General features: G+C 59.9%; 3 protein-coding genes across 3 annotated transcripts; 1 reads left to right on the top strand and 2 right to left on the bottom strand.

Moving 5' to 3' along the window:
• Positions 1 to 1004: 1004 nt before the first annotated feature.
• On the bottom strand, positions 1005 to 2356 carry BESB_034260 (SAG-related sequence; the record flags this gene model as incomplete). Its single annotated transcript, XM_029362012.1, has 2 exons — positions 1005 to 1519; positions 1915 to 2356. 2 exons carry the CDS (start codon positions 2354 to 2356, stop codon positions 1005 to 1007), a joined length of 957 nt encoding a protein of 318 aa, XP_029220977.1.
• A 3514-nt stretch (positions 2357 to 5870) lies between these two features.
• BESB_034250 (uncharacterized protein) lies at positions 5871 to 13110 on the top strand (the record flags this gene model as incomplete). The annotated part of the gene is made up of 9 exons (XM_029362011.1): positions 5871 to 5928; positions 6667 to 6854; positions 7122 to 7815; positions 8118 to 8835; positions 9189 to 9943; positions 10379 to 11104; positions 11564 to 11676; positions 12034 to 12462; positions 12814 to 13110. The coding sequence occupies 9 exons, from the start codon at positions 5871 to 5873 to the stop codon at positions 13108 to 13110; spliced, it is 3978 nt and encodes a 1325-aa protein (XP_029220976.1).
• A 1289-nt stretch (positions 13111 to 14399) lies between these two features.
• BESB_034240 (uncharacterized protein) lies at positions 14400 to 26307 on the bottom strand (the record flags this gene model as incomplete). Its single annotated transcript, XM_029362010.1, has 9 exons — positions 14400 to 15391; positions 15794 to 15952; positions 16485 to 16620; positions 16993 to 18507; positions 18864 to 18962; positions 19362 to 20112; positions 20600 to 21097; positions 21441 to 21558; positions 21840 to 26307. The coding sequence occupies 9 exons, from the start codon at positions 26305 to 26307 to the stop codon at positions 14400 to 14402; spliced, it is 8736 nt and encodes a 2911-aa protein (XP_029220975.1).
• Between the last annotated feature and the right edge of the window lie 368 nt (positions 26308 to 26675).

The following is a 26675-nucleotide window of genomic DNA, read 5'->3' as shown; positions in this document are numbered from 1 at the left end:
TTCCCACGCCCACGACGACAGGGTACTGGGTGGAGCGGACGGTGGTGATGATATTGTTGTTGTATCTGGTCTGTATTCATATTCGACTATTATGAAAGTCAATGAACGCGTTTTTGTAGCGCGTCTTTGTGCTTTGTGCTTGCCAGGCCACACTATCTAACATGACTCGACTTCCGCTCATCCGAGTGTTCCTGGCGGTCGCATGGCGGCCGGCATCCTGAGTCATAGCTCCCTGCTCAGGGGAGAAACCACCAGAGGGTAGTTTCTGTGGTCTCGCCTTTTCGCGTCCGGACGAGAAGACGTCAGGATGTGCGGGGGGTACTGGTCAGGCTAAGGACCGGTGTGAGCGCTTGGACAAAAACGATCCTCATTTTTCGGGCGATGTGAGTGGTCGTCACCGATCTCCCCAATCGACTGGCGAGAGTAATGCGAAGGCGTGGTCTGGTTGCCAGAGACTGTTGACAAAACCATGCCGAAGGTGAATTCTAACCTAAAGGGACCGTTTGTGTTTCATGCTTCCCAACGTCGCTCATCTCGCCCCTTCTTGCACGGAACAGTTTCCTTGTTCGGAGCGAGACTGCACTGACGTGAAAAAGGCTTACGTTGTAAAACCCTTCCACGGGCCTCAAATAGAGGGCAAGGGAAAGTAACGCACACCCGCCCTGAGATTCGAGCAACTCAGCTGTTCCAGCAGCTACGACTACTGTCAATGGACACAGCCGAAACATTACTGGGTGGTGTTTCTACACTCCGGCTGTTGACAGCATTATTCGAAAAGACACCTGCGTTGTTGATTAATAAGTCTCACGGATGGTTCCGATGCCGTTCCCGGGCCCGGTTCACGCCATGCAGAATGGCGGGGAGGCACCGAAGGATGGAGAATGTAAACCGCTTCTTTCGGCGGATCATGATACAATTCGAACATGCTTCTCACAAGACCCTGACACTACAGATGGATCGGCAGCCAACCTCTCCATTCTTGCACCGGAGATGCATGCACAAGGTCAAAATACCCAAGAAACAGCCATGGCCGGGATGCTCACAGCAAATGCGCCGGCAATGTGCCCCCGTGCGTTCAGTTCTACTGAGCTTGTCGGCGCGCCTTTGGCTGGGTTTGTCGGCGGGGGTTGTGTCCCGTCGTTAGGTAACTTGGGTGTATTCGCTGCGGCAACATTAACAGTCACTATGCACTCCTTTGCTGCCGCTTCAGGACCGGGAGAACGCACACCCACCTCATTTGGGTATGTGCACTTGTAGACGAGTTGAGTCTCCTCTGGGGGCAGCGCTTCCAGCGAAAGAGTGTAGACCACTTTTTTGTCCAGCATGCCACTCTCGAAAAGCTTTCCTGACGAGAGCATCTCCTGCAGTCCTACCTCCTCTCCCGTTGGGCCCTTGAAGACTTGCTCAAAGTTGCGAGGAGTTATGGTTCCGTCATCACCACATGTGAACGCCTTCGCCATTGGGGCGGAGCGTATGTCAATGTCCACTGTCCCGATATCTTTACCGCACTGCGCTACAGCTGGCACAGAACAGGCAAAGACACGCGATTTGTAACTGCAGCACCATAGACGGTTTTCTCGTCAGTGAATCAGCTGATCGCTCCTGAGCGTCCGAATGTGCCCATAGTCTGCCTGGAAATTGAAGCGTGAGACAGATGGCTAAGCTGTTATGCGCTGCGTGCGCTAAAGCGTAGTGTACCAAACAAGCACGTGGAGGCATGATGCGATGACAAAGATGAGGGCTCGCGGCAATCACGCAAGGACCGCAACGAATGCCGCAGCGGCATAGCCGCCAGCTGCCGATGGAATCTTCATCATACGGCAAAGTTGTTAGGAAGACGACAAAGTGGCAAAGTGAATCCGTACAGCGGCCCCCAGTTTAAGGGAGAGCGTCATGTTTTCTCGACAGGCTTACTTTTTTCCGCGAATTTTTTCGTCTCATCCAAAAGCGAAACCTGGACCTTGCATATCTCCTGTGCCGAGGCATCCTGTACCCTTCTATCGCGTCGTGCAACCACAGCGTCGGAAACGCAATTGAAGTAGATGGTCTGCGGTTCTTGATTTGCCTTGACAAGCTGTAGGTCGTATCCGGCGCCGTCGTTTCCTGTGAGCTTCACGAGGTCCTTTATTGGGATTGGAGCATTGTTGCAGTCCGAGTCGACGCATGCATGATCTGCACCATGGATCCCCAACTTTGAAGTTTTTCCGCTACACTTGAATTTTATAGGTTTAACGTTTGAAGTCACCCGTAGGTACAGCGGGTTGTCTTTTGACGAACATTCCTGGGCATCTTGAGCCGCGACACCATAAAGCGATTCCCGCGCAGCAGTTGAAGTCAGGAGTAAGAGGACAATCATGCAGATTGAAAAGATAGTCAATTGCGAGAAGGTGCGGCACGGAGTGGTGGGGGAATGACCCGGATGTGCTTGTTTCTTGACGGTGGTTCCACACCCCGTTCCGGGGTTATCAGCGGTGACAGACATTTCCGCTGAAGGCACGAAACGAGGCGAAAGCGATGCGGGCCTTTGAGACGCAAGGAGGCGCTTTGCAAGTGACGACTAGAGAAAGACTGTTTTAAATGGCCATTGTATGTTCTGTCGCATGCAACAGACGCGTCGCTCACGTGATCTGGCCTTATTCAGGCGCCGCCGAAAGAACTGCGGCGAGTCTCCGCTCAGAGACGCACTGCGTGAAGAGCGTCATGAGTGTGACAAACTGGTATGGTCGCGGGCGCCAGCTCGAGCCACCCATAATGCGCCGTTGGCGCCGGAGCAATGTCTTTACGAAAGAAGCATGGTTGTGGAATGTCATGGGCGGGTGTAGTCGTGAGTGTGCACGAATTAATTACACGGTGCTCATCACTGCAATTATGATGATGTGGTTATGCGTACTGGCAAACTCAATTCAGAATGACTTCTGTCGCAGCTCAGCACACGCCGTGGTAGAAATAGACACAGCGGCTTGAGCGGACTTTGAGCTCTGCACAGCATTGACGTCACCACCCGTTGCTGAGCTGTGACAGGCACAGATGCGATCACATCCACACGGTGCGACCCATACCTAGATTCGGCCACTGTCGATCTGTGTTGCGACGGGCGAGCCAGCTGTCCGAATCCCAAAGCGCAAGAGCAGCTGGTTGCATTTCTAAAACAAAGCAACGGACGCATACACCCTTTGGCCATCTAAGTCATACTCGGCGCTCCGCCCTGTGAGAGTCTCAAACGGCAAACTTCGCACCTGGGGCAGCCCGTAGGCTGCGACGTGCTGAGCCGAATGGCAGGGCGAACGAAGGGAGCCTGGCCCACGTTTGACTTCCGGTGTAAAAATTGATAGTGAAGCTTTTTCAATGGCGTTGATGCACATTTCCGGTGCTTGGTCGCACTCGGGAGACTTTTCTGGGCAGCGGGGTCCCCCCGTAGTGGCCCTCGCGGCGTCGCATTTGCCGCGACTTGCGGCAGCGCGGGACATCTTGATTTCTCTCCGCTTCGTGCAAAAAACAGCGCCTACGGGCAGATATGCAGATCAGGAGAGCTGCCACAGGCATTTTCCGAGGCACAATCCACTTCAGTGTGTTGCATTGTGTACGGGTCGAGGAGACGCAGGGTTGTGGGGAGGCGAAACGCGTATTACCTTGGCTACAGTAGAGACCGTAAGACGTCTCTGAAGCAGTGTTCATATACGAGGTATGGATAAAGCCTGCAGCCTGCGCGAGCTTCAGTTTGTTGTTGGTGCGACGTCGAATAATCGGGCCAGGCGGCCGAGTTGTGGAGTCGCATCAAGGCCAGCGCGCCTGAAGCCAGTGCAAAACTTCTCGTGAGCGAAGGAAAGATAAACATCTCGGAAACGCAGGCAGTCTCGCAACGACACCCAAAAAAAAGACTAGTGCTTAGGGGCAGATGCATCTGCTTCAATTGGTATTCCTCGCGGGAGCGACAGCATTCAAGCAAAAGAAAGTAGGTTCTAACGAACAGGGGAAATTAAACTACTGGCTGCTCCTGTATGGGTTTCAGCATATCATAGTTGATAGAAGAGATAACGCAAATTGGCGAGTAGCAAGATGTTTTTTGCATGCCTGACCCGACAGACATGGGCTATTTATAATGGAGACGACCAGCGTATTGGCCTTAGGCGACACGCATACTCGACAGACTTGATTTTCCAGGCGTCGACGCCGAAAAACAAAGAAGGATATCGTTGCATGGGAGAGGATCCACCCTGATATAAACTTCCCCGCCAGGGAGTTGCGCATAACAGAATAAGCGAGGGTGTCAGACGCAGCGCTAAGCCTGTTATTGATTCCCGTTCCGCTGGTACGCGCAGTACCTGAAGGACGGGCGTGTTTTGCCAAGACTTTTTAGTCACTCTGTTCTGTCGCCCCCAGGTGGTCTGTTGCCCCTTCATTCTTGCAGTGCTACACTGAGTGTGAGAACTGCGTTGACTGCTCTCGTTGTCTCAGTGCATGCGGTTAAATATTTCAGTGAATCAGGCGGAAAATCATGTTAGGGCCCGACACATACGCGGTTACAGTTCGTGATGCAGAGGCGAATGGCTTCTCATCGCCTGACGCCATGGCAGCCCATGTAGGCGTTTCGCCTTCCACTTGAAGGCATGGTGGTGAACACAAATGCGTTGCCGTCCATAAGCGCTCCCTCCTATAGCGCCACAGTTCGACGTGACCCGCCTTCACCCTGCAACTACATTTGTTGCTCTTCCAGTGGGAATGCCGTGGCAATAAGTCCGTGGCAGCACTTTTGCCATGTGGATGGTTAAACAGTCTCAACGACTGAATTGCTAACTGAAAGCGGTGTAATGCTTGATGACGCAGCACAAATTGGCATCACGCAACGGTAGTTATAGTCCGTGCGCTCATCAGGAAGGATGCTCGGTGTGTAAAGCTCCATATAAGTGCTTTGTTGACTTGCATAAGCCGAGAGTGGGCTTTTCGCATTCATCGGTCGCATTCTATGTGAGCAGTGGGCGACGTAGTATGTTTTGTGTCATGTCGGGTGCGAGGAAAACAGACGGACACGCACCTACCCGACGAACGAGACCCCTGAGAGGTTCAGCACCAGTGGAGCAAGAAACTGAGAAGACGTTGCCTTCACAACTCGAGCAATCTTCGCCCTGCTCTTGAACAAGCTTAAGAGCCTCTTTTTTCAGAGACGGTCATCATTGCGTTGCGGCGTGGCCAGCCTGACACGGTACCGCCTGCCGTGTTGATGCTTCAGCGGATCGCCCACACTTGGAGCACCTCGAAGTAAAAACCTACCATCCCACTCGCAAAAATTATGTCAAGCCTTTATGGGCGGAAATACGTGTGAATTTGCACATGGAACCGGCGTTGATGGAACAGATAGCCACAGCACTTCACGCATGCAAGTGGTCTTGTCTGTCACGTCTCGATGTGTCTTCCTGAACACGTCATGTCTCCAAATAGGACAACAGAGCCACGAGTGTAGACTCACCGTGGTGCGTTTGAACTTGGCATGCGTTATTGCCTTGCGATCTTAAGGCTTGATGCCTCCCAGCTGCACTAGAAGAAATGAGAGTGCTCCTTCACTGGCTTCTGTTTTGTCGGTTTTTCAGTATGTCCCACGTCTCCGTCCAGCCGTCCCTGGTGGTTGTACGTGGCTGCTGTACTCTCCGTCTTCATTCGTCAAGAGAAACAGCAGTTCCTCTCTCCTCCGTCTCACTTTGACAGATCGTGTCCGTCCGTTCCTGGATAAGATCCGCCGTGCTCAGCGCGTGACTGATCATGAGACCCCTCCCCTTTTCTACGTGCTGCTGCCTTCGCCGTCGGACAACCGTTGAAACGGCGAGCGGTTCTCTAGTTCTCTGACCAGAGGATGTCCTGTATTCTCATGATGACAAATGAGCAAGCAGGAACTGAAAATGTTCGCCTCCTTCGCGGAGCGGGCCGCGCTCGTGCGTCAGCTACGGCACCGGGCATCACAACCGCACGGGAGAGATTTGCCGCCACACAAGTTGCAGAATTTCCACCGACTGTTCGGCGGCTTGGAACTCACGCGTCGAATTTCCGCTGTCCCTGGGTTTTTATGCCTTATCCTGTTCACGATTGACAGCGTGTGTGCGTCCCGCCTCCCCTGGCGGTTTGAATCTCGGGCGGCTCGGCAGGTGTATCTCCATCCGACCAGCACTTTCCGTGTCAGTTCGTTGAGTGTGCCTCAACTCTCAGTTCCAGAGTCGGTCATTTTCCTTGAGTCCATTCCTAGAGCACGCGGCAGTTTTCCGCGGGAAAAGCTTTCTCTGAATGCAACGGGCACGTCGTCACCCTCCGCCGCGTTCCCGCCGACTATCGATGGCGTGCTCCCCTCTGGGACGCTGCGGTCCGCGCTTGAAGCGTGCAAGAGTTCCAGGTGTCCGTTCGTCTCCTGCTTTTGCAGAGCGCATTGTGGGAATACACGAAGAAGACATCTGGAGACTTCTGGTTCGTTGCAAACGGCCTTCACGGACGATTCTAGCAGTCTTCGGCTCCCGAAGGACGGACGCCATCGTTCCGCGCTTTGGGAAGGGAAGAAGACTGACACACACCCTGCGTTTGTCTCTTCGCTTCAGTCTCATGTTTCTACCTTGCTCAGCTCTCCGTTGGTCTGCTCTAGTCGCTCACCTCGCTCCTCTCTTTGGCCTGCAACCTCCTGTGCACTAGGCGCTTCCGATGCCATCTGTTCCAACGGCCGTCGCACCCGAACCGTGCCTTCGATCATAGCACGGGCAACGCCGCTGGCCTCTGCAAAGGGCGAAGGCGAACATGAAGTGGCTTCAATTCCGCGCGTGTCTTCCTTCCCGCCTGGGTCTGTCTCTTCCTTGAGTTCCGCACCTGCAGGCTCACCGCCAGTAAGATTTTTCACTGAACCAGACGTGCTCGGATGCATGCATATTTGCACAGAGCCACGCGTTCTCGCGGCGTACAAGTTCGTGAAAGGGTAACTTTGTCACACAGGTCTCTGGAACCTCCGTTAATGCTCGGTTTCGTTGCCAGCGCTTCTGTTGTGTCTCATGTTAGGGACATTCTCGTGTCTTCAGAGCTCGTTGCGACGTTTTGCCGGACCCAGTGATGAGACTTTGACAGAAAGCTCATTTTTGTTTCTTTGCTTTCTGCAGAAACGGAGACTGCCCCGTGGAGGCCTCCAGAGGCCTCGCGTTGCGCCTCCCGCGCACGAGGCGAATCCGAAGGCATACGCTGACGGCGAGCAGCCTCGCTCTCGAGCTGAGAGGGGAGCACCTTCGGCGCCTCCAGGCTCTCGCTACTCGCGCCTTACTCCGGAGAGCCCATCCCCCAGTCGTGCACGGGCCGCGACCCCCACCCGCCGCCTCAGCTTGTCGCCTGCCTCTCCTCCCGCTCCCGCGTCTGCACCAACGCCGAGGCTCGCCGCGCGGCCGCCGCAGCCTTCCGAGCTCCGCGCGTCTTCGAGAAGTCCACGGCAAACGCCGTCTTCTGCTGCGTCGTCCGCGTGGCCGCCGCACGCTTCGGCTCGCCTTCCCGTTCCCTCGCGGGCCCGCGCGGCGTCTGTGGATCCGCGCGAGCCCGAACAAGGCGCAGGCGGCGCGCGGGTCAAGGAGTCGCCGACGACCAAGCGACCTGTGCAGAGTTCCGCTGAGGCGTCTGGAGAGAAAGCCAAGCCCCCTGGGCGGGAGAAGGAAGCGAGCGAGGAAGGCCAAACGGGCAGCGAAGGCGGCAGAGGCGGCGACGGAGGGGCGGAGGCAGGCTGCCCGGAGGGTGACAGCGGACGCCCGTCCATGGCGGAATGCGTTCAGCTGCTCCAGTGGCTGGTCGCCGAGAACATCGAAGTAGATGGTATGCTGCGGAACACTGTTTGCTTTCCTGCATTGATCGGATCTTCGCAGCTTGCTCGCCACTCTCCCGATACCGCCATATGCACATACACACATTAGTATATATACATCTGGCAATAGTTTTTATAGTTAAGCTGGCTCTCGCTGACTATGTATGTGGGCACGTTCATATATGTGGGCATGTATTGATTCCTACAGGCAGCCTTCTGTTCGTGGGGTTACGCTGCCGCGCGCTGCTGCCTGTTTCGCAGGGCCTTCCCTCTCTGCACATCGGAGTTTCGGTTGTCTGTGTGGTGTGCCCAGCGTCGGTTCTGACGGTGGACGCGGAGGCTGCGACGCTGCGGCTGCTGCTCCCGCACGCGGCGGTGCCTTTTCTGCCGACGCAGGTGCAGCTGCGGCGGGAGGACTACCACCCGCTGCGGAGCTTTGCGCGCGAGGAGGCTGCAGAGGCTGCGGCGCTGGAGCCGCGGAAGAAGAGTCCGTTCGCGTACGTGCGGCATCCGCTGCGGCTGGCGAGTGCGCCCAGCACCAGCGTCGGCCCCAGCCTGCCCTTCACGTGGCTCTACACGACCGACAAAGAGCGACTCTCGCCTGAGCAGCTGCAGACGCAGCGCTGGGAGCTGCTGCGTCCCGGGCACCACCTGCGCGTGCGAATCGACCGCGTGACCACGCCCGACGGCTGCGTTTTCGTCGCGACCCCCGACGAGTCGCCTGCGAGTGCGGGAGACACGCGCATGGAAAACCCCGAAGCCAGGCGGTGCGACGCGCTGCAGCAGCAGGGAGAAGAGACGGAGGCTGAACTCGAGGTCGAGCCCGCCAACCAGGTGAAGAAGGGCCCGGCCGGCGGGAGAGGAAAGAAGAAGAAAATCTCGCTCCGCGTTGCCTTCGGGTGGCCGCCGCAGAACGTGAAGGAAGAACTCGAGCGCTGGCGGCGGATCAAGGCAGAGGCCGAGCGGCGGCTCGGCAGCAAGGACCGAGAGAACGTCACCGGAGAGAAACTGAAAAAAGGTCTTGAGAAACTGTAAGACGCAGCGATGACGTCCAACCCACATGTGATTGCTTCTAGAAAAACAACCGGTGTCAATGCTGGTTTACGTGACTGTCGCGTCCCAGTGAACAACAGACCTTCGAGGGAGGACTCCCGCCACGACCAAGATGTGAGCCATCGACGAGTGGCATCTGTTGCATCAACGGGAGTCTTTAACCCCGAGGCCCATACCCCTCCTTCACGTTTTGACTCGCATTAGCATCGAGCGTCTGCAGCTTCGTTGTACCAGCTCGTCGTGCGTTTTTTTTTCCGTTTCAGAGACTGCGACATACGAAGTTCACGTGATTGTGTACGCCTTCCCTCCCGTGTGTTACCTGTTTCTTCAGAATCTCTCAAGACATATCGTGGGCTCTGCCGCATCTGTCGCCCCTGGAGGTGACGTTCTATCTGCCGGCGCACATGACGTCGCCGGGGATCCACCCTCACCCTTCAGAGGTGGCGCCGCCCAACAGAAACCGAAACTCGCTCTCTCCCTGGCAGGAGAAAAAGAAGCTCATCGAAGAAATCAGAGAGACAGAGAGAGAGGCGAATGCGAGCGAAGCCTCCGCATCCTCCGAGGACACCCTTTCTGCAGAAGGCGAGGCTATCAAAGCAGACGGTGCGGAGGCGCCTGACACTCAGTCGGGTGTACGTACAACTGAAGAAGTGGGTGAACGCACAGCGGCAGGTGTGCAGACACCGGCGAAAGAGTGGATTCCGCCTTTGCGCCCGCCATCGCGCCAGCCTCATCGCTCTAGGATCATTGGAGTCCTGAACAACTTTCTGCTTGTCGAGGTAGACGTTGAGCAGCGAAGGCGGAAGGAGACATCGGAGGAAGGCCAAGATGAGATCAGCAGCAGTGGTACAGCGGTCAGGAACTCAGACGAGGCGCCGGACACTAAGCTGGGGGACAAACAGACTATTGTTGCGCTTCTTCCCATCGAAGAGTTCGGCCATATTGTCGACTGGATTCGCCACCGCGAGAAGGTGTACATACACCGCAACACATATACCTACGGCCTCTCGATGAAAGGAATAAAACCGTGGGAAGGTTTCCGCTTTGCGGAAGACCAAAAGACAGGGCGGGACGACGCCGTTGAGAGTAAGCGTCCGTCATTTTCGCTTCCCAACTGTCCTGTGTATGCTGTAGCTCTTTGATATTCGCCGACTCCCGCGGCTTCAGAAGGTTTGTCTCCACATAACGACATGAGGCGGTCTTTGTTGTTCCGTGTTCTCTTTGGAGAAATCCGAGTGACCCCCCGCTGCTTTTGAGTAGTCATGGTCTCGTGTAAATCGTGTTTCACGGCTCATACGGAATTTTCACGTGTCTATCCTATATATATATATATATATATATATATATATATATATATATGTGTCTATACGTATGTGTATGTCTGCATACGCATGTTCGTGTGAATTTGCAGTGCCTAAATATTCCAATTGTCTTTCTGGAATTTACGCGTACACGCGCTAGACATTTTGTTGCGCCTTTTTTTGAAGATAAAAGGTTTATGGCGTCTGTGTTGTCGCTCAGGTAAGGCACCCCCGTCTTCGCTGGATCTCTATTTTTCGTGTGTCCAGCGCTTTCCGCTGGATCTCGACTTTCCCGCTGTGGCCTCCCTCTCTGCGTTCCTGCCGCCGGTCCGCGGGCCGCCGCGGTCTCCGCCGGCGGGGGCGGTTGCGAAGCTGGGAGCGCAGGCGGTTCTGGAGACCGCCAACTACCTCTTCAATTCGGCCGCGTCCTCTGTGTCGGCGTCGGCGTCGTCTGGCGCGGCGTCGGCCTCTTTCCCGGTTCTGCCGCTGCCGCGCTCGCCGGCGAAGCCGCCGTGGGTGGTGATCATGTCTGCGCATTCTCCAATTCCGACTGAGCTGGCGTACATGCTTTTTTTTCACCAGCCGCCGAATCACTTGCAGCCGGAAATCGACAGATTTCACAAGCTGCTCGAGGAGCGCGAGCAGGAGCACCTGGCGGATACGCTCGCGCAGTACCGCGCGTACGGCGAGCCCGGAAGGCCCGCGCTGGAGAAGTGGAGGCGTCTGCACAGACAGAGTCTGCGGCAGCGGCAAGGCATGCGCTTCCCCTGGTGGGAGGCGCGCGGCGACGACGCCCGCGAGGCCGAGCTGCAGAATCTCCTCGGCTACTTTCAGTACCACAAACTCCTCCTCGCGAGGGAAGCCGCCAAAGAGGAAGCCGCCCTCGGGCAAATCCACAACGCCATCATCTCCGACAGACACGGCGAAGACTTCCAAGACATTACCGGTGCGCAAGCGAGAAAAAGGAGGCGAATCGGGCGGAGGGGCGGGGGGGTGGGTGTTGGAGGGCGGGGGGGGGGGGGGGGGGGGGCTGACACAGACGGCAGGCAACTCGAATTTTTTGCAAACAGTTGCAATTTGATAGTCGCGCAGGGGGCGCGCGGTCGAGTCTGAAAGAGCCGCGCGCGCTGCGGCGAGACGGGGTGTGCTCGCGTGCGTGTCTGTGTCGTCTCTCACACCGTGTCTCTCGAGTTACACAGGGAGACTTGTAAGCTGGTATGCACAAGTTCTTACCAGCTTACAAGTCTCCCTGGACATGCCTCGGGGACGAGAGGCTTCGCGGATGAGCAAGCGGTTTTTCGTTGGTCCGACGTCCATGACAAAGTAGACAGAATCCTGCAGAGGGTGGGGATTTGCCAGGGCTGAGGCACGCCACGTGCGGTTTTCTCTCTGTCGCACTCTGCAGAGTGGGTTCTCGACGAGGAGAAGAAGAAGCGCCTCACGCCGAAGCTCGTGAGGCAGTTCGTGGAGGACGTGGAGGACGGCTGCGCGCTCTTGAGGCGCATCGACCTCACCGAGGTGAGCGGAGTTTTGGCGCCGGCGGCATTGAGGCGAATGTGGGGATTTGCAGCGGCACACGTGGAGTTTTTAACGCCCTCTGGAGAACGGGGAAGCTCGAGATGAATGCCCGCATCCTTGAGAGAAGGCACAATTAACTGTAGCGAAACTTGAACAGAGGTGTCCATCGAGCGATGCAGTGCCGTCGCAGTCTTCAGGAACCAACCTACAGGTGCACGCGGAAGGTGTTTTGTCCCTCTTGCGCAGCGAGTGTCATTCGTTCGTTCCCCACTGCATGGGGGACGGACTCTCTCAATCGCACGTTCAAGGTTTGTGTGTGATTCTTCGTTCTTATGTGTTTCGCGTGCCCTTCGGCAGCCGCTGAAGTCGCTGATGGACGAGCGCGACCGTCTGCTTTCTGCGGACATCTCTGGGAATCCGCGGCTGGAGGCGCGAAAGAGGCTGCTGGTAGGGAGGCGGAGCTCGGTGCCCCGTGGCGCGATCGAGGCCGCGGAGGGCCTGCATCCCGCGGCGCGGCTTTTGCTGCTGCGCTTCCACGACTCGGGCATTCCCGTTCAAGATCCGATTGCCTGGATGCTGAAGCTGCACCGCGAGAAGCGGCGGTGGAGTCCGGGCGAGCCCTTCTCGCCGCCGTTGTGGGAGATGTTCATGCTGCATGCGCGCGTCAACCTGCAGAAGGCCGCGCCGCCCGACGACGTGCCGAGCTACGAAGAGTGGCAAAAGGCCGAGAGCGCAGGCAGAAGGAAATTCACCAGAAAGCGCGACGGCGACGGCCAGGGAAGACTCGTAAGCCGACGCGGGGAGGGGGGGGCGTGTGCGGCGAGACGCGGGAGAGTAAAGGGGCCCCACGCACAGAAAGGCCTCTAATCCGAGTATATTTCGCCTTCACAGTTGAGAAAACAGGCGATGTCGTGCTCTCTAGTATCCTATTCCGAGCCACATATGCGATGCACAGGCGGATCCACAGCCGTACAGGGTACCCCCGTATCACAGAACACAGCTACATGTATATATATGTATCTACATGTATATTTGTGGTTGGTGTGTATCTTTGGCGGTATCTAGGTATTCTTGAGCAGGTTTCCTGTTTTCAGGAGTACGCGTATGTGTGTGGTTTTCTTTTTTCGGCCTCCGCAGATCGTGGATCCGATTGAGGCGATGATTGAGCAGATGCCGGAGGGCGCGTCGGACTTCCTCCACGACTCCACGGACGCGGCGGTGAGTTCGCAGGCGCTGCGGAATCTGCAGCGAGACATGGCCTCTGCGCTGTTGCCCCGCGGGAGCCGCCGCGAAGGCATGCTTGACGAATACGTGAACATCAAAGACCTGCACCCAGACATCCCAGAGCTGACCGAACTCGCCGGCGGCAAAGCGGCGAACCAGCGCTGCGAGGTCTTCCTCCCCCTCACCGACGCGGCCGCAGAGCCTCAGTAGCTGCCCTCCCCCAACAGAAAAGAAAAACACCATTTTTTCCCTATAATGATATTAAATAAATTAGACTGTAAAATCAAACTACAAATTATATGGAAAAAAAAGTGCGCGTGGCCCTTCTGTATCAAGTGCGGCCTTCTTCGTTACTTCTTCTGTTTCCTTTCATCTGCTGGCGTAACCCGCACTAGGAATCTCTCGCTGCATGCTTCAAGTTCTCACTCGCCATTTTTACTTCCTCTGTTCCCTTTCTTCGTTGGTTTCTGATCTCGGCTGCCTCACCTGTTCCTGGGTTCGCCTTTCCAGGAGCCTGAACTAGCGTGACGCCATCTTTTTCTTTGATTTCATTCCCTGTGTTTTCCTCCTCTCTCTTCCTGTCTTGCTTCAGTCTCCTTCGCTTCTCTGTATGATCCTCGTTCTTTGTTTGATTTCTTTCCTCGGAGTCTTTCGTTTTGTACTCGCACCTCTTGGCTTGGCGGCGGGGTCGCTGCTCGAGCCCTCGCGAACGTGGTTTTGTAAACGACGTTTTCATCCTCTGCATATTTTTCGTCAATTTAGTGAAGTAAAATCAGCGTGGTATGGCCATTCGAACCGACGGCGTGCGGACTTGTCCAGTCCGTTATAAATTTTTGTATCTTTCTCGGATTCTCTTTTCTCTGCACGAGTTTTGGTGGCACGGTCGTTTGAAGCGCCTGACCTTTCGGCTCCTCCCGAGTGAAGGTGTCTCTCGCCCTCTTTCAAGAGAGTTACGTGGCTGTTTTAGGTTTGACGCATTTCCTCTTCAGCTGGTCAGAGGCACAGAACGCTTTCTTCGCAGCGTGTGGAGTCGCACCTTCCAGCGGAGATACAGGGACTCGTGTTTCCTTCACAAGGTCAACAACAAACCTGTGCACTTTGCGAAACAGAAAAACACATGTTTTTAAAAGTCAAGATGCGAGCACGCACACATACAGCATGCGTGCATCCCTTGTTTTTGAAGCTTCCATATCAATCCATACTCAACAATACAGAAATACACATAAAAATATATATGAATATCGATATCAGCGCTCCAGGAGTCTCGCCCACACCGTTGGGGAGTTGCAGGACTGCCGCAACGAGCTTGTTTCCGCGCGAAACAGACGGTAAAACACGACCGTATTCAGCATCTGCGTAAGGTTAAACAGATGTACATATATGTATAGGTATATATTTATGTATGCATATATACATATGTTACTGTAGATGCGATTACAGAGCCTCTGGCGGTTCCGCGCTCGCACAGCAAATGTGGCGCCTTCGCTTGCGCGCGGCCTTCATCGCCAGTACAGCGCCCACTCGTGGAGTTTGTCAACGACAGCGGGAAACAGGGCGCGGGCGCTGCTGTTGATCACGCCCACGAGGTACCTCTCTGCGTCCGCATCATCCAAGTCCAGCCGCAACTTCTCTTTAACCTTCGCGACTGCTACGCAGATCACGCGTCTCCTCGCGCCTCGCACGCCGCCGGCGCCAGCGGCCCCCGCGGGGTTCTCCGCCGGGCCCGCGGAGACACCCGCGCCCCGCAGATCGGGCGCGGCCCCGTCTGCCCCGAGCCCTTGCGACTGCGAAGCCCCTGACGGAGGCATCTGGTCAAAGGCGACAGGCCCGCCAGAGGCGCCGCCTAGGCCTCTGAGCAACGCGGGACTCGGAAAATAGGAGGCGGAAGAAGAAGTGGCAGTAGAGGAGCCGTGTGACGCCTGCGGCGATCCGTCTCCTGTTGCTGCGCGCAGCAGCCTGGCCCCGGAGCCCCCGGCTCCCCCTGCCCTCGCCCCACCCATGCTGTCTCCGCCGCCTCCGACCGCGGTCGGAAACCCGGTCGCGCCCCCAGCGGAGCCGGTGCCCGACACCGGGGTTCCCCCCGACCCGACCCCGGAGGCCCCGACGGGCCCCGCAGGTCGGACCGGGAAACCCGCGGCTACCCCCGGCCGCACGTCGCCTCCGACCCCGCCCGAACCCTGGGGCGAGGGCGACGACACCCCCGATGCCTGTTGAGCTCCAGGCGAGGCAGTGGCGCCTCCCGGCGTCGCAGCAGGGGAGGTGGATGGCGTGGAAACTTCAGTGGTGTAGACCAGGTTTTTCTTAATATCTTTGATGCCGGAGTCCACCATGAGGTCAAGAATGACGCACAGGAGCTTGGCGTGGCGCCGAAGGATCTTGTAGGCTTGACAGCACTGGGCGACAAACAGCGTGTAGCCCTTGCCTCCAATGCCGCCCATGACTTCGAGCATCTCGCTGCAGATCTTCATCGGCGGCGGAAACGGCTTGGGGTCTGGACACACGCGCAAGATACCCGCTCGCGCACGTCATCTTCACCGGAGAAGAAGAAAGCACAAACGAGAGGAGAATCACTCCTTACGTGCTCCGGGGGCGTTCGTACTGCGAGGTGGCCTGCGCCCTCGCGGACAGCTCAACCCAAATGCGTATTCATACACAAATGCTGTCTTGACTTTTTTCAAGCCCATACACCTACTAGTAGACAGCTAGATAGAAACAAGGGCATGCGTGTAAACAAAGATGAATACACACAAATGAAGATATATACAAATACACATACGTGCACACATCCAGCCGCGCCTGCCGTATTAAAGTACACAGCTAGAGGGAGAGAGAGAAAGAACTGCGAAGAGGCTCGAAGCTGAGGACGAGACGAAGCTAGAGGGCCGCGACTCACCCTCGCCGAGGATGAATCCGAAGTCGATGTGGGATAGACGGCCGTCGAGGCTCACGAGGATGTTGTCCAGGTGCCTGTCGCCGATGCCGAGGAGAAAGGTTACCAGACTGGAGCCCGCGCAGCTGCGAATGAAGTTGTGCCAGACCTTCTCCGAGAAGCCTGCGGAACAGGAAGTCAAAATTTGTGAACACCGCGTGCAAGCCGCGCTCGCAGAGGCTCCAGACTTGCCGCGCGCCCTTTGGGAGAGAAAGCAAAACCGCCAACCTGCGCCTATGACACCCGCCGAGCGGAACGAAGAGAGCGTGCACACTCTCTGGCGCGCCATCCGCACACACACTACACAGTCATATATATATATATATATATATATATATATATGTTCAAAGTTAATAGTCTATTACTGCGGCTCTCGCCTGCGTGCTGTGGCTCTTGAGGCAGACGACGGCCACACGTGCATGGCGTCCTCGAGTCTAGAGAACGTCACGGGTGCATGAGCCAGTGACAGCGAACGCCTGGCTGATGACTGCAACTACCTCGAAAGATGATAATCTGCGCATGCAGGCGAGAGTATCGAGGTCCAGAAACGCATCTCATACACAGCAAAAAGACAAACAGGCCCGCCTGGCGGCGGTGAGGCGGCCGCGACGCACTAGCCACGGGCGCGTCTCTTGGGCTCCTCGTATTCGCCTACCGTAGGGGCTGTCGGGGTCGGGGTGAAGGTGAATGAAGTAGTTGATGAGAGTTCGGTACTTCTTTTTTATGGAGCTGAGCGACTCCGCGCCGTGCAGGAACTCAATTAAGCCGTCCTCCGTCGACAGCGCCACAACCTGAACAGCCAGACACAAGCGCGATGTGTGAATATTAAATGCATCAATTACCATAATTGATTCTAAATTGAAACGCAATACATCTAGTCAGACGCGTCTTACGTTAGCCGCGAAGAATGCGTGGCGCTAAACCCAACTCCGGGAGCTCGCGGAAAGATCTCGCCGCCGCCCGAGGGACTGCGCACAAAGCAGTGTCGTGGCATCAGAGGCTTCGCCTCAGACGCCACGACGCTGCCTGCGCGATAAAAATCTATCCCGAGAAGCGGAAAACGCACAACAGCGCGGAACGTTCTGCGATGCGCCCGCGACTGCAAAGGCCGCCCACTGGTGAAAACAAGCGGAACGGCAAGCGTTCCATCGTTTTTCGCTTACTCTGTAGGGAGTGAACTTGAGGTCGAGGCCATACTGTTTGAGCAGTCCATCGACGATGCGGAGCATGCCGAGCACGAGCATGTCTTGTCTCAAGTCGTCCCCGACCTTGTACAGAAAGAGCTTTTTCTTCACGATGCCTCGGCACGTGGCACTGCGCGGCTGAGCCGCCCCTAGCGCGGAGAACGTCTCCTCCTTCGCCAGCTCGTTCTCGCGCGCGTCTCCGCTTCCGCCTCCGGCGTCGGTTCGCTGCTCGCCTGGGCTCGGCTCGCCCGCCGGGCCGTCTGCCGCAGGCCCCGGCGGACTTCTCAGTCCCGCCCTGGCGGGCTCCAAATGCCTCGACTGAATGACTGAGAACGAAGACTCTCCGCGGGTGCGGCTCGCCGCCCTGTCTCGGGCGCCGGCCGCGAAGGCGTCCTCCTCGTCGCGCGCAGCCTCCAACAGCGTGTCTGCCGATTGCGCCTCGTCGGAAAGCCTCTGGCGCGCCCAGGTCGGAGGCCCGGTGACGAGAACGCCGTCGGCTCCCTCCTCGTCCCCCCCCATCACTCCCGCCTCGCGGCACCTGCCTTCAGCCGGCTGCGCCTCTACCGGCATTTGAGCTGTCCATTCGCCCTCGGCGCCCTGTGCGCCGCCCTCGCTTGTCGCTCCGCAGCCCGCCTTCAGACCCGCAGGCTGGCTGAGTCCGTGCTCTCGCAGCGCGCCGCCTTCTGCGCGGCGACCTGCGCCGGCAGCCACCGCGGGCTCGTCGGGCGCGGATTTGGCACTTCGCCGGCTGCGGCTGCGGTCCGCGGCGCCGCCGGCGCTCCGGCGGGGCCGCGCAGGCGCGGAGAGCGAGAAGACGAAGCAGGAGAGGACGAGGGGGTACAGGCTGCTCCGCACCACCCAGCACTCGCCCACGTCGACGCCGACTAACCGCAGCCGCACGTCCAGCGGCAGCGGCACTCCCGGCAGGCGCGACGCAGGCGCCGGCGCCGAGAGGAGCGCAAGCGAAGACGCCGTCGCAGACGACAAACACGAAGAGGACGTGGGAGAGGAGGAAGAAGAGAAAGAAGACGATGAGGAGGCTGAGAGAGATGAAGACGACTTGACTCGCTTCTCCGAGGCGGTCTCCGCGGCTGACGGAGGAGTGGCCTCCGAGGCGGCTGCGGCGGCTGGGGCGGACAGCGCCGCAGGCGCCGCCGACAGAGGGAAGCGCGCGGCGGCATCCAACAAGTCCTCCGGCGCATGCGCCGCGTCGCCGTCGGGCCTGCGGCTCTTCGAAAGCGCCTCTGCCTGAAGCTCTTCATCCTCCATGCGCTCCAGGGACAGCGACGTCGAGGCCGACGCAGAGAACGAGGCTGAGACAGCGGAAAAGGAAGAAGAAAACCGAGCGAGCCCAGCGGGCGATTCTTGTCCCGCCCCAGAAGCCGCAGCCGCTGCAGGCCCCCCAGGCGCACTCCCCGAGGCGCCAGCGGACGCAAGGGATCCTGCAAGCGCCGACGGCGAAAACGAGATCAGGCTCGGGCACAGAGGCGTCGCCTGAGAGGAGAGGCGAAAGGACAGAGGAGAATTGGTGTCTGCCGGAACGAAAGAAGGCGCCACCCCGACAAAACCACTCGAACGAACTCGTGTGCCAGGAGCTCACGCGCTTGGAGACAGCGCAGATACACCGTCCTCGTGGGGAAAACTGGACCGCGGATACACGCAGTAAGGCACTCGCGCCTCAGAGTTATATCGCATCGTGCGAAAAAGACGAGAAAAAAAAGAGAAAAGAAGCCAAGAGCGAACGGCAGAGAAGAAACAAGAAGAGACAGGGAGAAGAGAGGACAGGAGAGAAGAAGCAGAAGACGGACAGAGCAGAGAGAAGAAGAGAGAGCGAGAGAGGAAAGACGTACTGTCAAGAGTTCTCGCAGGCGCTCAGTCTTGCGCTCCGCACGTTCGCGCTTGTCGCGGATTTGTCCGTTCAGCGCCATCAGCTGGTTCCTCAGCTTCACCTGTGAAGGCGTTCAAACGCACATTCCCACGTGAAATGATTCCAATTAATATTTGGGAAAATACGTCTTGAATGTGAACAAACGAGCAATATATATACACATTTGGTGAGTTTACTTACACACAAATATGTGTGCATACGTGTATATGAAGCATTCTGCTTGATACCTGTGGCACACAGGTGTAGTTCACGCATCCGGCAGAGTTTCAGAAACTTTCCATCAGTGCGACTCAAACCCAGGCTGAGTACGCGGATCCGCGCGCTCGTGAAAAAGAAAAACAGACATAAATAGACATGCAAGAGCGTGTTAGACGTCTCTGTGGCGCCCCTCTCACTGAATCTATCCCGACGCAAAACGCACACTCACGCACAGGCATACCTCAGTTGCAAAGGCGCGTACCTGGAGCTCTAAAAGACCGAGGATTTCCGCGGCGAGCGCCGCGGACTGGCTCGCCACTCTGCGCGCAGGTTTTCCAGCGGCTGGCGCTCGCCTCTCTCTCTCAGGTTCGGCGCATCGAGGCCTTTCCTCCTCGAGTTTCGCGCTGCCCTCTCTCCGCTGCGGCTCTTCCTGTCGGCCTCCTGGTGAGCGCGTCTCCGTCGCTGCAGGCCGCGTGTCTGCGGCGGCGGTCCCTGCCGCGAGTCTCTCCCCCCGCACGCCTGTCCCCGCGTCGTCCGCGTCGCCTCCGCCCCGCCTCTGCGTCGCGGTTTCGACGCGCGCAGGCCCAGACGACGCGGCCGCGGCTGCCTTCGCCGCGGCGACGTCAGCTTTGGGTGTTTTGAAGGCCTTCTTGTGCAGCGCGTCGAAGAAGCGCTGCTCGACGCGAACAAACACGTGACCGTTGTCGGCGTCCTCCTTCTCGCACTGCAGACACCAGAAGAGCGTGACCGCCAGCGCCGCGCTCTTCATGCAGCGCCGAATGAGGAAGTTCGTGAGCGGCGCCGCGCTGAAGGACGCGGAACTGCCGCGCGAGCCGCGCGGGTCGCCGCTGCGCCGCGAACGGCCCGCGAGCGCCCTCGCAGACCGGCGAAGACCCAAAGAACGCGAAGAGACAGATCCGCCCGCGGCGGCCGAGGGGGCGGACGTGGGCGCGGCGGCCTCCGGCGGAGAGACAGGCGGGAGGAGAAGCGCGTCGAACGGGAGCTGCTCCAAGCTGAAGAAAACGAAGGAGAAAAAAGCGAAAAAAAGAGTCACAGGCAGGTGGAAAGAGAGCTCCGCCGCACTGGCAGCCGCTGCGGACTCGCGAAACCCCCCCTCACAGCGCGTGCCCGCGGAGTGCAACGAGGTCTTACAGATCCGGTTTCCATATAAAATGCATTTGGAGACATGTGTCCGGGAGGCATAGCTTTTGCATCTACAGGGCAGAATGGAGAGACACGCAAGCCCGTGTGTGCGCAGTGGCACACGCCGAGACGCTTCAGAGCGCGAAGACTCGCCTATTCCACACCCAGGGACAAGATTGCTGTTTTCATCGACAGTCGTGCGCGTGTAAACACATATAGGGACATGCATACCGAGCGCGAATGCGCACATACACACATACGTATGCTCACTCAACTACGATACGGACAACCCTAAAGCGCGCTGCTCGCGCAACCCAACCGGCGCGAAGGCGGCGTATGGACAGCTGGATCGCGCACCGCATGCCCTGGACGAGTTGCATGAGGAAAAGCTCGAGGACGTCGTCGCGGATTTTTTCCAGTGCGCGGACTGCGGCGGCGCGGACGACGAGGCCGCCGCGCGCGACGCTGCCCCAGCTGCCTTTGCCCCAGCTGCAGGCGATGATTTCGAGGCTCTCGGCGACGACTTCCAGCTCCGCCAAGTAGTCGCTCAGGAACGCAGCCGTCCGTGGCGGAGCGGCTGGCGCCGCGGCGGAGAAGAAAAAACTGTCCGCTAGCGGCCAGTCCTCGGCGAGGTCGAGGATCTCCTCCGCGACCTCCGCCGGCGTCAGCGGCTGCGGCGAGGCTGCGAGCGCCGCGCCCGCGCGCGGAGAGGACAGCGAGACTGAACAGTCCTCCAGAGGCGCCCCTCGCGACGCCAGAGCCCAAGGCACGCGCGCGGAGGAAGCCGAGGCCGCAGGGAAGTCCACAATGTCGAGCAGCTTCGCCAGGCCGCCCGGCTGACGCACCGCCGTTTGCCTGCGAACGCACACACGCAGCGGAACAACACGCGGCCGCGGATGTTGGAGACGAGCGCCGCCGGACGCGTGGACAGAAGAGAAAACGAAAATTCGGAAAAAGCGGAAGATCTCGAACCATCATTTTTCCCCGGGAACGCGACTGCATACATATACACATATACATATAGACCTAATATGGACACGTATATACAAATAATTTAAGTACACAAGTCAATCTGAAGCAAAGCTTCTCCTGGGTTCTGCCTCGCAGCGAGACAGCTTTGACTCTTTGATAGACGCTGAGGTGTGTCCGCTGAGGCAGAGGCAAGAAACGCTCAACTTGGCAACATAGAGCGCCTTACCTGTATTTCCAGAGAAGCATTTTTTCAGACGGGAGAAGCGGCCGCGACGGCGACCGTAGGAGCGCGTCGAGCAGCGCGAGGGCCGCGCCGTGAGGCCGCAGCGCAGCCACCGCCGAAGCTGAGAAAAAACAAAATAATTATAGAAAAAGTCAAAGCGTGGAGCGGCCACGGAAGCGAGCAGCGACGCAGCAGCAGCAGCAAACGAAAAGTCTTAAAAAACAAGCAACCGGGCCTAGCACATCCAGGCAAAGCTGTTTGACAAACACCCCAGCCAGCTCAGCCGTCCACCCGGGGTGCTGTGCCCCCCCCCCCCCCCCCCCCCCTCGCGATCTAGGCGGACCCCCGGCTCCTGTGCGTGTTTCACTATTTCTATTTGTCTGGTCTTCGTTTTCCACTTACGGCCCTCGCCCAGCGCCTGAAGCACCGCAGGCTGGCCAAGGAGGCCCGAGGGGTGCGGCGACCCCCAGGCGAAGTCCAGCAGCAGCCACGGCCGCTCGGGAGCGGCGGCCCGGCTCCGCCCGGCCTCCTCGCCCTTCCCAATGGCGGCGAAGGTCTCCTCGCGCACGGGCGTCGTCGGCGCGGGAGCAGGCGACACTCCCTGCGGAGGCCTTCTTCCGCCAGCGAGGCCCGCCCGCAGGCGCGCGAGGGCCTCGCCTACAGAGAGATCGGCGAAGGCTTCGTCCTCCGGCGCGCGCCAGGGCCCGAAGTCGTCTTGGGCTCTGGCCTTGGCTCCGGGGGCCTTTGAAGAACTCTCGGCCCCGCCGTGCGCCGCTGGAGACCCGCCGCCATCCGCCGCCACGCCTTCCGCCCCGGTCGGAGGCGCGGCGGCCGCAATCCGCGGCGGAAGCGACTCGACTGGCGAGGCGCCCAGCACGGGCGAGGCCGCGCCTGACGGCGGGGAAAGCGAAGAGGCGAAGCGCGTCGAAAAGGCGGGCGCCACGCCCCAGCTCGCGGACATCCAATTTGCCGCCGCCGCAGAGTCGCGGATGCGTGCGGCGAGCTGCTGAGAAGACAGGTCGCCCGTCGTCTCTCCGCCGTGGACATCACGCTGGCTGTCAGCAAGCGCGGACGCGCAGCTTTCCTTAGAATGAGGAGGCGCGGGCGGCGCCTCGGGACGTTGCATAGCTGAGAGGTCTCCTCTCTCACGCACGTCGGCACCACCTCCGTCGCCTTCGCCGACGCCCTGCTGCGGCGGCAGAGGTGAGACTTCCGCTGGTGCGTTGGGTCCAGCAGGTGGCGGAGAAAACGACGACGAGGCCTGCCGTCCCTGGAGTGAAGGCGACGCGCCGCTTGCCTTCTGGAATTGCTGCTGCAGCGCCTTCGCAACCACGGCGGGCGCCAGCGGAGGCTCCACGACGAGCGACCCTTCAGCGCCGCCCCAGGCGCCTCCAGGCTGCCCGGATGCGTTCGCACGGCCTGTTGAGGCGGCGCCGAAAACTCCTTCCGCTCCGCCGCCCCCGCTCTCCTCGCGCCCGCCCGCATAGCCCGCCAGCGCCGAAGCCGCAGACGACGGCGCAGCGGCGCCCAGCGCGGTCGTGCCTGCGCCCGACGCGGCGGCTTCGGCGGGGGCGGTCGCAGGCGAAAAGGCCGACGCGGGCAGGGCGGCGCGGGCGCCCTCTCCGCCGCGGGCCTCCCGCGGGTCGGGCGTGAAGGCGAAGACCTTCGCCGCGTGTTTCTGTGTCTGCTGCGTGACCTGCGTCTGCAGCTGCTGCTGCAGCCGCGCCGCCTGAGAGACCGGGAGGTAAGGCGAGGGCACCACGACGCGCGGCTCTGCGTGGAGGATCGGGAGACTGTAAAAAGGAAGCTCCACGTAGAGGTAGCCCGCGGCGCCGACGGCGGCTGCAGCGACCGCCTCGGCGTGCGCGATGCGGCTCAGCAAGGCGAGCTTCGCCTCGCACTCTCGGCCGTCGCCCGCGGGCTCCGCCCGGGAGGCTAGCGACGCCAAGAACGCATCCAAGGTCCCAGTATGCGGCGCCTTTGCGCTTGAGGCGCCGCCGGAGTGCTGCTGAGGCGGTGCCCACGCGGACGGAGCCGTTACTCTGCGCTGCAGATGCGCGATGAGCGGGTGGGTGTCCGACGCGTCTGCGTGCTCGGCGGCGCAGGCCGAACTCGACGCCGCTCGGTCTGCCTCGAGGCGGTCCGCCTGGTCCTGAAGCAGGACGAGGATGGACGCGACCTCCTCCTGTAGCCGCCGCTGCGCGCATCCATCCAGCGTCGGGCCGCCGCTGACGAAGGCACCGCGCTCGAGCATGTCAAGCAGCTTCGCGCAGCGGAAGAGCTCGCGCTCGAGGCATAGGTGCCGCAGGCACATTTCCCCCTGCAGTCTGCGTCTCCGCAGGAATCGGCGGATACAGAGCTCGCGCTCCTTCTGGCACAACTTCTCTCCCCAGTTTGCCACATCAAGATCCGACGAATCCGCAGGTGTACGTGCACCCGCGTCTGGCGTCGAGAACTGGGCCTCCTCGTCCACTGTACGTACACCCCACGATGAGGGACGGACGCGCGGCGCAGCGCTCGAAGAAGGCAGTGTGGAAGGCAGGAAGTCTTCGACGTCCGTGGCGACGAGCGAGCAGTGCGTTGTCTCTTCGCCATCTTCTCCGCCGGCGAGGATCTCCTGGATTTCTCCCTTTTCGGCCGAGCACGCGGCGAAAGCCGCGGCGCGCTCCGGGGCAGCCGAGGGCGAAAGCCCGCGCAAAAACGAAGACAGGAACACGTCGTCACCGTCCTGGGACTCCGAGCCAGACGCCTGCTCCTCGTGAGGCACGAAGAAAGGCGGCATCCCCTCGCAGGAGGCGAGACGATCTGTGTCCCCTGTCTTCCAGGTCTCTTCGCCGGCGCCGAGTCCTTCGCTGTCGCCTCCGTTCCGCGTCCATTCTTCCCTGACCTCCTTGTGGACTCGCGGCCGCTCTCTGTTGTTGTGGGGACGATTGCCTTTCTCCCCGCTGCGCTTTCCGGGTCTCGCCTCCTTCGCCGCGGGAGCCTGCAGCAGCAGCTCTGCGAGCCACGGCGCGAGAGGCGAGAGGAGCAGCGAGAGCAGCGTCTCCGCCGATAAGTGCGGAAGGCGCTCGTGGGCGAAGGCGCCGGAGTGCCGCAGAGACGCCCTCTCGGCGTGCGCACGCGCCGTCGTTGAAGACGCAAGCTCTGCTTCTTCGACCCGACTGGACGCGTCCACGGAACTCTGCTCTCCAGCGCGGCAGCTATCGCCGTGCTGCGATGCCTCCAGGCGCGCGGGATGGCCTGTGCCCGCACGCAGCCGCAGAGACGCGCCTCGCCGTTGCAAATGGAGGTCGCCAGCAGAAGGCAACAAAGCAGGGGCGAGCACAGAGGCCTGGAAGTCCCGCAGCAGCCGTGCGCGCGCCGCCTCGCGGCTCTCCACGCCCTCCGCGGAGCGCGGCCCGCCCAGCGAGTCGCCACACGCCGAAAATGGCAACGACAAAGCCGAGGGAGGCGAAGAGAAAGACAAAGCAGAGGAAGAGGAGGAAGGGGGTGAAGGCGGAGAGGAGGTCGGCGGCATTGTGAACTTTTGAGCGAGTGCGGCGAGACCGGAGAAGGAGGGGGGCGTGACGATGCGGAAGAGCTTGAGCAGCTCGCGGCCCTGGCGCAGACGCCCGCCGTTATCGAAGAGCGGCAGAATGCCGACTGCGTAGAGCGGCCCGTGCTCTCCTTCCACTTCTCCCTCGAGCCGCCCGCGGCCTCCGAAGTCGCGCCGCACGGCGAAGAGCAGAAAGGCGTCTCGGGGAAGGGCACTCGTGCGAACCGGCAGGCGCAGCGAGACGTGGAAAGGTAAGAAGAAAATCGAAGACGCGGCGGGGACGCAGGAGGCGCACAGCGACGGCGAGGAGGGTGGCGCGAGCGGACACCACGCGGCCTGCAGCGTGCCTCCAGCGTCCTCTGCGCGGCTGCCTGTCTCCTGTTTGGGCGACGTGGGCGGAGACGAAGCCGAGGCGCGCGCAGACGAGCTGCGATAGGGGCACGGGGAACCCGAAGGCCTCCGCGCGCAGCCTGCAGCGCCGCCAATCAACGCATGAAGGCAAGGCCGCAGGTACCGCTTCAGGGCCGGCGACGACGCAGGAGAGGCGGCGGCGGGCGGAGGAGCGGCGGCGGCGGGCGGAGGAGCGGCGGGTGAGCAGCCGTGCGCCACACACGCAGCCGCCGCAGCGAGTGGACACGGCCGGCACGTGACGGGGTGGACGAAGCGGCGCCCGTTGACAAAGAGCGAGACGCAGATCACAAAACTGTCGTCGCCACATGTCTCCTCGTCGTAGAACGACGCGATTTCGCAGGCGCTCGCGGCGACGCGCTTCACATCCGCGCGCCCGCCCCGGGACCGCGGGGACGCAGCCTCTGCACGCGACGCGCAAGGAGAGTAAGAAGAAGAAAAGGAAGAAAACGAAGACGAAGAAGGAGGGGAGCCGGCGGCCTCGGAGCGTGCGGAGGGCGGCACAGTAGAGCGCAGCCCTGAGCGCGTTTGCCTGCGTCCAGGCGGCTCGCCAGGCAGCGCCAGCAGTCCCCCGACGTTCACTGCGAGGAGCGAGTGCAGGTCGCAGCTGTAGAGGAACGGCGCGCGACAGCAGCTGCTGCAGCTCTGCTTCGCCGCGGAGGCTGGTGCGGGCGCCGCAGACGCAGAAGAGGAGGAAGAAGCGCCCGGCGCAAAAACAGACTTGTCGTCTGGGGCAACCGGGCGCTGGCGAGGCATCGACGGCGCGTGTGACGGAGCGGAAGCGATAGAAGAGGAGGAGGAAGCTGCGCGGCGGAGAGCCGGATTCGCCGCCGCGAAGGAAGACGCCAGGTCGCTGACCAGCGAAGACGACGAACCAAGAGACAGGGGTGCCCCCGAGGCCGCCGTGCTGGACGGAGGCGGCCGCATCTTGGCGACGGCGGCGATCGGGAAAGACCGACACGACGTGCGAAGAGAGAAGGGAAGAGAGGGATACAGACGACGCGACGGGCGCGAGGAACGACAGACTCACCGCAAGGAGAAGACCAAGAAACGGAGAAAGAAAGCGGACACTACCGCGAAAGAGGGGGCCAGACGTCAAGAAGAAGCGGAACGCGCGGCAGTGAAAACGACGGAGCGGGAGCGTCCCGTAGGGTGGCGCCGCAGTGCTGTCTTCGAGCCTTCATCGTGTAGATACGCCGGGCTCAGAGAGGCGCGGAGAGCAAGACTTCAAGCTAGGCGTACCTCGCAGACAGTGGATGCACAAAAAAAGAAGAAAACGGGAATGCGGAAAGAGA

This window comes from Besnoitia besnoiti, chromosome II (assembly GCF_002563875.1).
Source record: "Besnoitia besnoiti strain Bb-Ger1 chromosome II, whole genome shotgun sequence".
Taxonomy (NCBI): Eukaryota; Apicomplexa; class Conoidasida; order Eucoccidiorida; family Sarcocystidae; genus Besnoitia; species Besnoitia besnoiti.
This window is presented reverse-complemented; position numbering and strand designations above follow the sequence as displayed.